Here is a 12,620-nt window from a genome sequence, read left to right as displayed (position 1 = left end):
TTTGGACAAGTTTATTATTTATTATTATATTATTTATATATGAATATTATATATTAATTATTATAATTATTAATATTAAAGTTTATTATTATTTTTAAAGATTTAAGATTTTATTTATTTATTTGAGAGAGAGAGAGAGAGCACGAGCATTGGGGATGGGCAGAGGAAGAAGGACAAACAGACTCCTGACTGAGGAGGGAGCCTGAGGCGGGGCTCAGTCCCAGTACCCTAAGATCATGACCTGAGCTGAAGGCAGACGCTTAATCGACTGAGCCACCCAGGTGCCTCTATTCGAGCAAGTTTAAAACTCAATGGAGTATGGGAGTTTATGCCTGGACTGGTGGCTCTGATCTGAACCTTATTTTGAGAACTCCATGTTCTCTTGGACAACTGCTCAGCTACCATCCTGAGTGGACCCACCTGCCCTTTCCTATGCTCCTACCCAAACCTGCAAAAATAAATTCATTGCATGCCTCCTTTTAGATTTCAGGCCACTGAAAAATACAGTCCAAATTTGGCACATATCCATTTACCTATTTTGCCATAATCCTAATGGACTAAGAGATAAATAATTTTATTTTTTGTTTTTTTTTTAAAGATTTTATTTATTTATTCATGAGAGGCACAGAGAGAGAGAGAGAGGCAGAGAGAGAGAGGCAGAGAGAGAGAGAGAGGCAGAGACACAGACAGAGGGACAAGCAGGCTCCATGCAGGGAGCCCGATGTGGGACTCGATCCAGGGACTACAGGATCACACCATTATCTGAAAGCAGACGCTTAACTGCTCAGCCACCCAGATGTCCCAAAATAATTTTATTTATATGATTACATATATAGGACGACATTTTTTTGTCTTTCAAATTCCTACATTTTTCAAAAGGGGAAGAAACTCCAAAAAGAGTATGTATAATGGTTTTCTCATACTTAAGAATGACAGTAAGTGATTAGAAAGGGAGTGAAAATTGGAGAGCCAGTGGGTGAAATTGCTCTGGATAAAAGAGAGATGTGATGTGGAGAGAGGAGAGAGGACAGCTGGGGGCTGGTGAGAGGAAAGAATGGGGAGAGACAGGCATCCACTGGAAGATTTAGGAAGTTTCTGTGGTATGGTGACCCTGCCCCCTCCATTACAACTTCAGCAAAATCCTAATGTCTTTGTATGATTTTGGAATTGAATTTATTCTGGAGGAACTGTGCTTGATGCCACAAGGAGGTTGGTGGTGCAGGTAAAATCCACATGTACACAACCTTATGTGATCCTCTCCCCCTGACATGCCTGCCCCATGCTCTCTTTATTAGAGCTTCACTGGTTTCCTCCATGCTTTTTGAACATAAGGCCTTTGCACTTGCCGTTGGCTCTACCTGAACACCCTTTTCCCAGATATCCTACGGCTTACATGCTTACCTCTCTGGTCTTTACTCAGTTGTCCATTTACACAGTCAGGATTTACTTAGCTCCCTGTTGAAAGCTGCATCCCCTGCCCCAAAGCGACATATTTTATCTTGTTTGTCTGGCTTCTCCATTAGAATTTAAGAGAGCAGGGGCACCTCAGTGGCTCAGTGGTTGAGCATCTGCCTTCAGCTCAGGGAGTGATCCCGGGGTCCTAGGATCAAGTCCTGCTTTGGGCTCCTCGCAGGGAGCCTGCTCCTCCTTCTGCCTGTGTTTTTGCCTCTCTCTCTGTGTCTCTCATGAATAAATAAGTAGAATCTTTAAGAAGAAAAAAAAGAATTTAAGAGGGCAAGATATTCCCTGTCCCCCTTCCCCAATCTGTCCCTAACACCTAGAATTACCCTGGGCACAGAGAAAGTGCTCAATAAATATTTGTTGAGTGAATCAAGTAATGATTGCCATCCAAAGGAGCCCAGTTACTTCCTGTTACCAAAATAGCAAATAGGTGATTCTCAAAGGATAATAGAATCTTTCTAGTTATACAGACAAGTAAGCATGAATAGGAAGACTGAAGAAAATGATTCATTGAAATCCTTCCTGGAAAAAGTTTACGTGTTTTAATTCAAATAATGATATTAGGTACATTACAAAACAGATATGTATTACCCTTGAAATATTTATGTTCCAAAAGTTCCTCCTTTAAGTCTACTCGTCCTATTTTAGAGAAATGCAAATTACACATGGCAGTAATCTACCTTTCTTTGGAACACTTTTCCTTTATTATGCAGTCATTTCAAATGTAAAGAATAAAATGCTGCTAAATAAAAGATTATTTGCTGTCTTAAGTGATACACAAGAGCTGTTTTTCTGTTTTTGTCATCCTGGCAAATTATCTAGAAGATTAATCTTTGAAGAGACTTTTTATTGTATCTGTAGAAAACAGTATTTTAACCAGTAATCTAATGAAAGTATTTCTCCTCCACACAATTTAAGACAATTTTTCAGAACCATAAGATGAATACAAATCTCTACCCTCTACTGAGTGTGTACTTTGCATCTCTTAGGTCAATGATGTAAGCTACTACAGGGGTCTATACCGTGAACAGAAATTATTGCCTTTGTCCCAGAACGGGGGCTGTCACCATTTGCTTCCTTTTCTGCCATGGGCAGGGCTCTGCTGCTTGTTCAGAGCAACTGCTACAAATTTTTGTTCTATATCCTGGACACTCATCATGGTGATTACTGACTTTTATTTTTTATTTTTTATTTTTAAAGATTTTACTTATTCATGAGAGACAGAGAGAGAGAGAGAGAGAGAGAGAGAGGCAGAGACACAGGCAGAGGGAGAAGCAGGCCCCATGCAGGGAGCCCGATGTGGGACTCGATCTCGGGACTCCAGGATCATGCCCTGGGCAGAAGGCAGGCGCTAAACCACTGAGCCACCCAGGGATCCCCAAGTCCTGACTTTTAAACTTGCTTCAAAACTGATAATTTAAGATAAAGATTCCTTTAAGTTAACAGGAAAAATAACTATTATGGCTCCAGCCCTGTCTTCCATAATCTTTGTGAAATCTGCCATTTACTTACTTAGAATAAGAAATATCTCAGATTTCTCTGTAGGCCACCAGGTTCTTCACCTAAAGAAAAGCTCTCTTTTATTTGATGCTGTTAAGGCTCTTGTCTTAATAGAGTGAACATATAATTTAAAATCATCCAAATAGGGACATGTTTAGGAATGGAAGGTAGAAAAAAAAAAAGGAATGGAAGGGAGTTGACTATTAATAATTATATCTGGAAAAAAAGAATTATATTTGGAGAGCAACCATAACTTAGGATTGTGTGAGGCAAGCCAAGTATTATGGTTCCTAACTATGAGGCAGAGTGAAATGAATACTTGTTGAAACCATGATATGTGCTTAAGTGTGTTCTCTCCACCCCTCTCCTCTCCCTCCCTCCTTCCCTCCCTCTCTCTCTCTCTCTCTCTGTGTGTGTGTATAAATGTATATTTATATATACATATCTATATTTTTATATATACATATCTATATTTATATATAAAATCTCACTTTCAAAGCCATCCTCCGATGTGGAACTTGGGCACATTTTCAAACATGAATCTGAGGCTCTGTGACACTAGCTCAAAGGGTTAGCATATAATAGTCTAACAGGAATTTTAGGAATTCGATTCAGGACAGTTTACAATAAGGACCATTGATTTAGCTGTCTGGAGGAAATGCATTAGATACATTTTTGGTCAAAAGCCAGACATTACAATCAATAATTGACTGAAGTCAGATATCACTAGAATGGAAAGAACTTTTTGAAGACCAGATTAGATCTGAAACCTTATCAAATGTCTTAAAAATCAAATTTTGAAAGTTTGTCTGTATGATGAAGGAAACAGATTTTATCAGCACCATCAATTGGTGGGCTGTTCCTGTGGTCCCTATGCTGTGGTCCCCAAGGGAAAATTACTTCAATCAGACTAATGTTTAGTACACAGTGTATGGAACTTGGGATTCACCACTCAGCAAATCTCAGAAATCTTGGGCCTGTTATTACTGAGAAATGTTTACCAGTCTACAGCAATTATTTTGACAAGCTTTTGGTTTTTTGGTCTCCATAGACTAAAACCATAAGGAATTGACTTCAGTTTGAAGTTTGGTTAGTGAGAACCAAATGTGCATTGAGATTCTCTTGTTTCCTTAACATTCTCTTCTTTTCTTCTTACTTGTTATTTATACATCCAATCAATATTTATTAAGGACCTGTGTAGTGTTATTAGCCATCATTTCAGGAGATGGGGTACAACAGTGACTCGAAGACAAAGTCTCTCTCCTCATGGAGTTTACATTCTGGGACTTGGGGAGACAGATAATAGGCAAAACTTTAAACATACAGCATATAAATAGTGTTAAAGTGCTGTAGAGAAGAGGAAAGCAGGTCAGAGGGACATGAAGAATTCTAATATGACTGGGTCATGATGATTTCCCATGATGTTGGTTTTTGGAGTTTTTCTTTCTCATGGAATTTTTTTGGGGACAAATTTGACATTTAATTCCTCATGATAAGATACAAAGAGTTTCCAGCTAGGACTTTTTTTCTTGAATGATTCATTGTCTAAATGGGATTAAGTAACTGAAAATTACATATATTTCTTAAAGGTTAGCTTGTTTAATATTTTGAATACTAGGGCAGCCCTGGTGGCACAGCGGTTTAGTACTCCCTGCATGGAGCCTGCTTCTCCCTCTGCCTGTGTCTCTGCCTCTCTCTCTCTCGCTCTGTATCTCTCATGAGTAAATAAAATAAAATCTTAAAAAAAATATTTTGAATGCTAGCACATCAACTAATTCTATAAAGATTTGGATTATTATGTAATCTCAACCCTACTATTCTGCTTTACATTATTATTTAAGATTTCATCAATATTTGTTGGCAGAAAAAATGGCATAGTATTTTTCCTAAAGCTATCTTCCAAACATACTCTTCTCTTCACATATCCTTTCACTGACAATTTGTTCTCCTATGTAGTCAATAATTCTTCATGATTAAAAAGTACATAAAATTAATACATTTCATGATAAACTTATTATCAGCATTTTTTTCTTACAAAGATACATTTAAACTCATCTGGCTAATAGAATTTCAATATATAAGGCAGCTAAAGGGATTTTTCACTCTGGTTACTTCTCTAAACTGCTCATCAGAATTTTATTTTGTTTTTGTTTTTTTTATTTGAGAAGAGTTGACATACAATGTTACATCATATTAGTTTCAGGTGTACAAGATAGGGATTCAGCAACTCTACATGTTATGCTGTGGCTATCACAAGTGTAGCTATCTTCTGTCACCATACAATGCCATTTATATTCCCTGTGCTGACATCAGAGTTTTGAGTTGCATATTTAGTTACAAACCATAAACTCCAGCAACCCTCCTTGTGTGTGTTGCTTGCATTAATACCCTGTTTAGATATGATGGTGATGTAAATGTTTACATGAGCACTTGTCACACACATATTCAGAGATGCAGAAATGGCGTTGAATTAATGTTTGGCTACTTGACTTCTCAGCCTTCTAGTAGCTGAGTATAAAGCTGAGATAGAACAGCAGATTTTGGCCAAACATGAAACAGCAGTAGAACCTTCTTTCACCCCTAGTTTCTCAAGTTTAGTCATTCCTTGGATGGGGCCCAATACAGGATAGTCATTGGAGTGACAGCCTCCCAATTCTCTTCATCTCTGGTGACCAAAGTGTGGAACATGGCATCTGAGAGAGTCTTAGAGCAAGGTTCATTTTGATACAGGGCATTATTACTTGAGTGGGTGGGTTTTCACCCTGATTTACCTGCTTAGTTTCCCCAGAACCTTAGTCTTCTTTGTTGATAGACGCTAATCAGTGAAGGTGGTTCTCTTAGCTTAGTTGATATGCATGGCTTTCATTAGAAGGGGATGAGAACCTGAGTGAGTTTTTGGCTAGTGGCTCCCAGGCTTCATATTTACCTTCATGATGCAACTATAGCATCATTTGATATGAGTTCTGCTAAAGCTGGAATTGGAATAATAAAAAGCATTTACATTTTGGCTCCACTACTCAATTTGCACTACTCTGAAACTGAATAATCTGCAAATTTAAACTTGAACATAGAAATAGATTTACTTTTGCTTTTATAACCCTGTGATTTTATTGTCTGCTGCAAAACAGAAGCAAATAATACAGCGCATCAGTGCAAAGCATGAGAAAGGGATTGGGGACCCAATTGATTAAAAATGCTAAGAGCTGGTGTGCGTCTTCTCTTTGGGATCACTGGCAGGTTGGATGGAGGCAAAATTCAATATTCAACTGTCAACTGTTTCTTAGACAGATTACAGACTTAATATTTGTGTTGTGTACTCTGATGAAGGAATGCCTCTTGCTGTCTCATACCTCTGGAGCAGCTTCCCTGCCTCAGATAACTTGCTTCCTTTTTCTTCCTCCCAGAGTGCAATTATCAGAGCAGGAAATCCTTCCTGGAACCTGGAGGGTGACCCCTGGAGGGTCCTCTTTCTGAGCAACCACAGCTGTCTGTGCACATCTGTAGCAGTGCTGGTCACATTCTCCTGCATTCAGGAGTAGTGACTTGCTTATTGGTTGCCCACCTCTTGAGCATATTTTCTGAAGACAGGTCTGGGTTTTAATTTAATTTTTAAAAAATATTTTATTTATTTATTCATGAGAGACACAGAGAGAGAGAGAGAGAGAGACAGACAGACAGAGACATAGGCAGAGGGAGAAGCAGGCTCCCTGCAGGGAGTCTGATGCGGAACGGAACTTGATCCTTTACCCTGGGATCACCCTGAGCCAAAGGCAGATGCTCAACCGCTGAGCCACCCAGGTGTCCCTTAATTTAATTTATATCCCAAGTACTTAACACAGTGTTAGGTGAGAACTCTGTAAAAATCATGACGACTACTTCTGCTATGGCTACTGTTATTACTGCTGGCAGTGCTATTCCTACCACTGTTGTTGCTGTGGCTGCTCCTGCAGCCAGTGTTGCTGGTGAGCTAGTGGCACTCTCTTAGGCCTGGGAAGTGCACATACCTCACACTGTGATCCCTTTTTGGCCACCTTCCAGAGAGGGGCATGGCAAGGGATGATGGGGAGGCATTGTGGATGGAGGGAAAGATTTGAGAGTTCATGATAGGAAAACCATTCCCATATTGCAAATGGTGATATGATTCTTACAAATTTGCTATAGCTCTTGGATTTTTAAAAATATTTTGTACACATGTGACACTTTCATTTTCTGTTGAATATTCCTGGGCACCTGGATGGATCAGTCGGTTGGGCATCTGCCTTTGGCTCAGGTCATGATTTCAGGGTCCTGGGATCCAGCCCCATATTGGCCTTCCTGCTCATTGGGGAGTCTGTTTCTCCTTCTCCCTCTGACCCTCCTCCCCACTTGTGCTCTCTCTGTCTGTCTCTATCTGAGATAAATAAATAAAATCTTAAAACAAAATAGTTTTCCCACTAAAGATATGATTGCTCCGATCATGGTGGTGCTGTAGGAAATGCAAATTTGAGTCCATCTAAGACACATTTCGTTAATAATTAAGCAAATATTTATTAACCTAATGAACTTGAACAAGTCTCTTGGCCTGAGCTTCAGTTTCATTAGAAGTTTATGATCATGTAACTCTGTCTTAGTTTTTTTGAGGATGAAAAGAGGAAACCAATGTGAAAGGGATAAGCTGTCAGACTCTAGACAAAATGAGGTGTTATTATTATATGGCTGTGGCCAAACTTTCCTCTGAATTTCCAGTAGTATTTTGTACTGAATGGCAAGTTTAGCTTGGTTTGGAGGTGAGAGCTATGGTCTAGTTGGAAGTACTAGACATGAGATTAAAAAAAATTCAAAAACTGAAAACTGGGAGCAAAGCCATGCCTTGCCACTTCACTAGTTATGTGACCCATGATAAGTTCCTGAAAAAAGAATCTTAAAGCTATTTAGCTCCAAGGTCATTCACTGTGAGGATGAAGTGGAAAAATATCTATAAAGGCACCAGGTACATTGCAAGTGCTTGGCTGTTGTTTACAAAGCATTCCTTCCAGGCAGAGAAAGGTAAAAATTAAAGTGGTAAAATATCAGTAGATCTGTAATAGGGGCTCAAAAATTTAGTTGAGAGTCATGCCTATGATAATTCTCCTTATTTTCAAAGATAAGTCTTGAGCCATGTCTAATTATATGTTGACGGGATATGGTGTCCATCGTTACTCTTTTGACAAAATGTAGGCAAGTCACCATGCAACTTGATTGTCTCCATTTCAGGCCGTCTTTTGGGTGATGAAACATTGATAAGAATTAATGAAGATGGAGGAGGAGAGGAAAGAGGCACAGCTGGTGAGAAATGGAATGATGATGTCAGAGCAGGAAGTGACACAAATTCTAGTAACTTACTGTTATTTTTTTAAGTGAGCTCCATGCAGGGCTTTTGAACTCATGACCTTGGGATCAAGACCTGAGCTGAGATCAAGAGTCAGATGCTAATCAACTGAGCCATCCGGGTCCCCCACAAATTCTAGCAACTATGATAAGATGAAGGCTTTCTTCCTGGCCCCCCCCGCCCCGTCCTTTCTGTGGAAACTCTTATAAAGAGGAAGCCAACCAAAGAGCACTGGAAATAGCAACATATGGTGTGGAGAGTGCCAGAGGCCCCCCAGGCCTCCTCAGCCTGGGACATTGACTCAGCGTGTTCATTTCTACAGTGAAGTTAGGGCTGTGTAATAATGACATGTATTGAAATTATACTGTGTGTGCCCCCTGGACATTTTCGGTGAATTCTCAAAAACAATCTCTGAGGCTGGTTGTGGACCTGGGATGTTCCCCAGTTCTGGGGTTAGTAGGTGGCAGAGCCAGGATTTGAACCCAAGTACTCCACCTTACCTTCCTCTTTCAGCTCTAAGCTTCTGCACCATGGTAGCCAAAGATTTCTGAGCAAGCCAGTCTGTGTGGAGGCACCACTCAGAAGTGGTTTATGTTAGCAGTTTGTTTTATTTGTCCTTCTAAAGGTAGAGCCGGGGAATAAGATCTTTTCCTCATGACAGGGCAGGGAGTAAACAGAGTTGGTTTCTGACAGGTTTTTAAATAGAGAAGAATGTAAATATTGGCTTGTAGAATAGTAACAGGGCTTCTTCCATTGGAGGGGCAAGCAGCCTGCGAACTGGCCCGGAAGAGTGAGGCCATAAGGAGCCCTGGTGTTTCTGATGCTAAAGGAGTGGGGATCCTTTCTCAAGGGTCAAGGTGCTGAACTGTCCCCAGAGCCAAAAAGGCCCACGGGATTTACCAGTTAGAAGGCAGATGGCTTTGCCAGTGTTTGAAATCACATCACTCATCGCATTCCGTTTCTATTTAAAAGGATTTTCCCCAGGCATTGTTCTTTAATTTTGTCCCCAATTTGGGGGAGTGTGCCTTCTTTTGGGCGACTCTGTGCATCCCCTACTTCATACAGCTCATGTAAAGTGCCTTGTCACTGAACCTAACCCCATGACTGTTAAATCGCCAAAAGATACAGTTCTGCTGCAGCTGCATAGCTCAGCTGTCTCTGAAAGACCCTCCAAATCTTTTCTGGACCTGGATATTGAAGTCCATCAACAAATCTGCAGTTATAATCATCATTTTTGCCATCAGACATATTTTAGCTGCATCTGAGAGCTAATGTATTTTTTCTTAAACTTTTTTTTATTATGAAATATTCCAGTCTTGCATTTTGATGGCTGGAAGAGTGAATTAATAGTAGTCTAATCACCCTGGAGACACAGATGCTTTTGTGAGCTGGCAGTGAGGTAAGGCTGCACGTCGGTGGGAATGACAAGTGAATGAGTCTGCCGCTCACTTAACCTGCTGTTCTTTTCTCTCTCTATTTTCTCTCCTAGGAAACAGATGGAAGACTGCTGTGACCCCGCCCATCTCTTTGCTATGACTAAATTGAATTCCCCCATGGGGAAAAGCATGTGGTATGATGGGGAGTTTTTATACTCATTCACCATTGACAATTCAACTTATTCTCTCTTCCCCCAGGTTAGTATAGTTTGTTGTTGCCTTTCAATATAGTTTCTTATATGTCTTAATACCATAGGGAAAAGATAATTGAGTTTGCCTAACTAATCGGATCTCTTTTTTTTTTTTCATCTCCTTTCTTCTTTTCTTCATTATAAATGTGTTTTTTTTTTTTTTTTTTTTTTTGTGGTAGCTTTCACCATTTTTGGTGAAGAAATCACATAACATTTCCATGCAAGGGCAGAATTAGGCTGTTACAGAGTAATGGTTTTCCTAGCCCTTCTGATTTGAGTCATAAAAGACTAAAGGAAGCAAGCAGAGAAGGAAGCAAGGTCAGGAATTGTGGAATTCTAGTGTTTCAAGGTTGGCTGTGGAATGATCTTGCCTATTTGCAACACTGGAATGTTTTCTTAGAACTGGTCTTGCTCTCGAGGACTGGGGACCATATGGTCCAAAGTTTGCTTCTTAGAGCTGTTGGATCTTAACCTTGTGGTTAGACACTGTTCTGAAGTGGAGGAGTAGAGGATATGGAGAGAAAGAATTTCACCACTTTTGAAGTGGTCTAAATCAAGCCTTATTTACTTAAGGTTTTTCTTCTTGGTTTCCTGAGCATTGAAATCAAATGTTTAACTAAAATATATGCAGCAAAAAGGAAAAATGGAGAAATTGTTATTTCTAAGGAGCCCTAGTTGGACAGGGGTTGGTTCTTAGGTGAAATTACCTTAGGGAGAAGTTGAGGAATGAAGCTTGGCCTCTCCAAGTCTTCCAGACACTCTTGGCTTGGCCAGATGATTATGCAGAAAGAGAATTCACAGTTAGAGTTGGAAAATAGAGCTGAACCTTTCATGTATCTATATTAATAGCAATGAGTCTTCAAAGGAGAGATCCTATAAAGCAGAGGCACAGGCTTTACCAGATCCAAAGACACCCTCTAATAGCCCATCTCTGCTAGTTCATCTGTAGATGTTTTAGTTGAACTTAATGGCCTTAGTGTGTAATGATAAGTTAAAAAATTTTTTTTTAATTTTTAAAGTAGGAAAATAGAAGGTTGAATTCATGGCCATCATCCATGTGTTTTCCTCTCTTCTTCATTTGCTCTTGAGAGGCTTCTCAGTGTCAACGGAAATGACTAGAGTAATAAAATGTGAGATTGAATTTCTTCCTATTTCTTACGAACTAAATGCCTTGCTAAGTCACCTAAGTCTTCTGAGACTCAGCTTTTTCATCCGTACAGTGGAGAGAATAGTACCTGTCTTCCCACCTCACAGAGTTGTGGTCAGGATCAATGTAGATAATGCATGCCCATGTACTCTGAAATCACAAAGCATCATGTAAATGTCCTGGTTCATATATTGCATCTCTGGGTTGAGGAATGAAGGATATAATTGCATTAGTCAGGGTTTAAGGTAGAGAGCAGAAATCTTTCTAGGTATTTTTAGCAGAAAAATATTTCTCATGGGAAATTAGGTACTTAAAAAAGCATTAGGAGAATGGAGAAGTGAGAGTCAAGAGGTGGCTCCTGGAATTACTCAGTTCAAGAATTTACTGCCATACTGTGGTAAAGAGATTAGAAAGCCCCAGCTGCGATTGCCATTAACATGGTCACCATTGTCTGCAACAGAAACAGGGCCAGGAAGATGGGTTCTAATTCATCTTCTCCTTCCACATTTCCCTCAAGCGCATCCAATGGGTAAGGTTAATTTGCATCTGGAACATTAGTTGCAGAGAAGTTCAAGAGAGGCAATTTTTAAAACAATCAAGCTTTAGCAGGAAGCTAGAAAAAAGATGGAATAGAGGGTGAACAAGCCAATCACAGTATCCTTTATGTACAAAACCTGATATCAAGTTGCTATGAAGTGAAGCAGAGATAAGGAAGCAATCTTCTTTAAAGCTCATCAAATAGAAAAACTTTAAAAGAAATTCAAAATAGTCTTTTTATACACGAGGGCTTTCAGTCATCCCAACTGACTTCTAACTTTGTGCTAGCAAATAGATTTGAAGAAAAGAGATGATTAAGGAAGTGCAAACTAGCCTCCCATCTTATCTGTCTGTTGCAGCAGTAAGATAGCAGGAAACATTTCCTTTTTAAAGTGTGTGCACGTGAATTCTGTGCTGCTTTGTGCTGGTTGCAAGACCAAGGAACCATCATTGAATAATAAGGCAAATGCCTTTTCTTAGGAAGCAGAAGTCATTACATCATTGTGTGTGTGCACAGTCATGACAAAGGGCTAAGTCAATTCAACAAATAGATTTTTTTAAAGTGATGCGTGTATTTTTCTACTGAGATTCTGAAATGACTAATTTATAGAAATCCTGGAAAATCAGTTTGCAACAATAAAAAAGATGGTATATATCACCTTGCCTTCTTCACTCCATTATTATGCCTTAGTGAAATATTCCTACTTTGGTATCAGGAAGCTGAGTTACCAGTTAATTGATCTGCTTCATTCATATTCCTGTGGGAAGAAAGTTGTGTGTGTTAGGCAGAAATGCAGCTTCACAGGCTAGGCTCAATGTTGTTGGTTGAATGAAGCATCCCTTCTTTCCCTGAATTTCAGCAAAGTGATGCCAAATCACTTACTCTCTAACTCAGATGTGTAATTCCACATCACTTTTTAAATTATATACTTTAATATATTAATTTAAATTTTACTACACTTTTCCCCTAAATGCTCAATATATGTTAGCTATCATCATTA

At 39.4% G+C, this 12,620-nt stretch overlaps 1 protein-coding gene across 1 annotated transcript in view; it reads left to right on the top strand.

Moving 5' to 3' along the window:
- Positions 1-12,620, top strand: part of ST8SIA1 (ST8 alpha-N-acetyl-neuraminide alpha-2,8-sialyltransferase 1) — a 150,229-nt gene that overhangs the window by 42,642 nt on the left and 94,967 nt on the right. Inside the window, exon 2 of the mRNA XM_038577027.1 lies at positions 9,798-9,942. Coding sequence (XP_038432955.1) covers positions 9,798-9,942 — 145 coding nt within the window. The remainder of the gene's footprint in view (positions 1-9,797; positions 9,943-12,620) is intronic.

The sequence above is a fragment of the Canis lupus genome, chromosome 27 (genome assembly GCF_011100685.1).
Source record: "Canis lupus familiaris isolate Mischka breed German Shepherd chromosome 27, alternate assembly UU_Cfam_GSD_1.0, whole genome shotgun sequence".
NCBI classification, from domain to species: Eukaryota; Metazoa; Chordata; class Mammalia; order Carnivora; family Canidae; genus Canis; species Canis lupus.
Note: the sequence above shows the minus strand (reverse complement) of the source record. Positions and strands in the feature narration are given on the sequence as shown.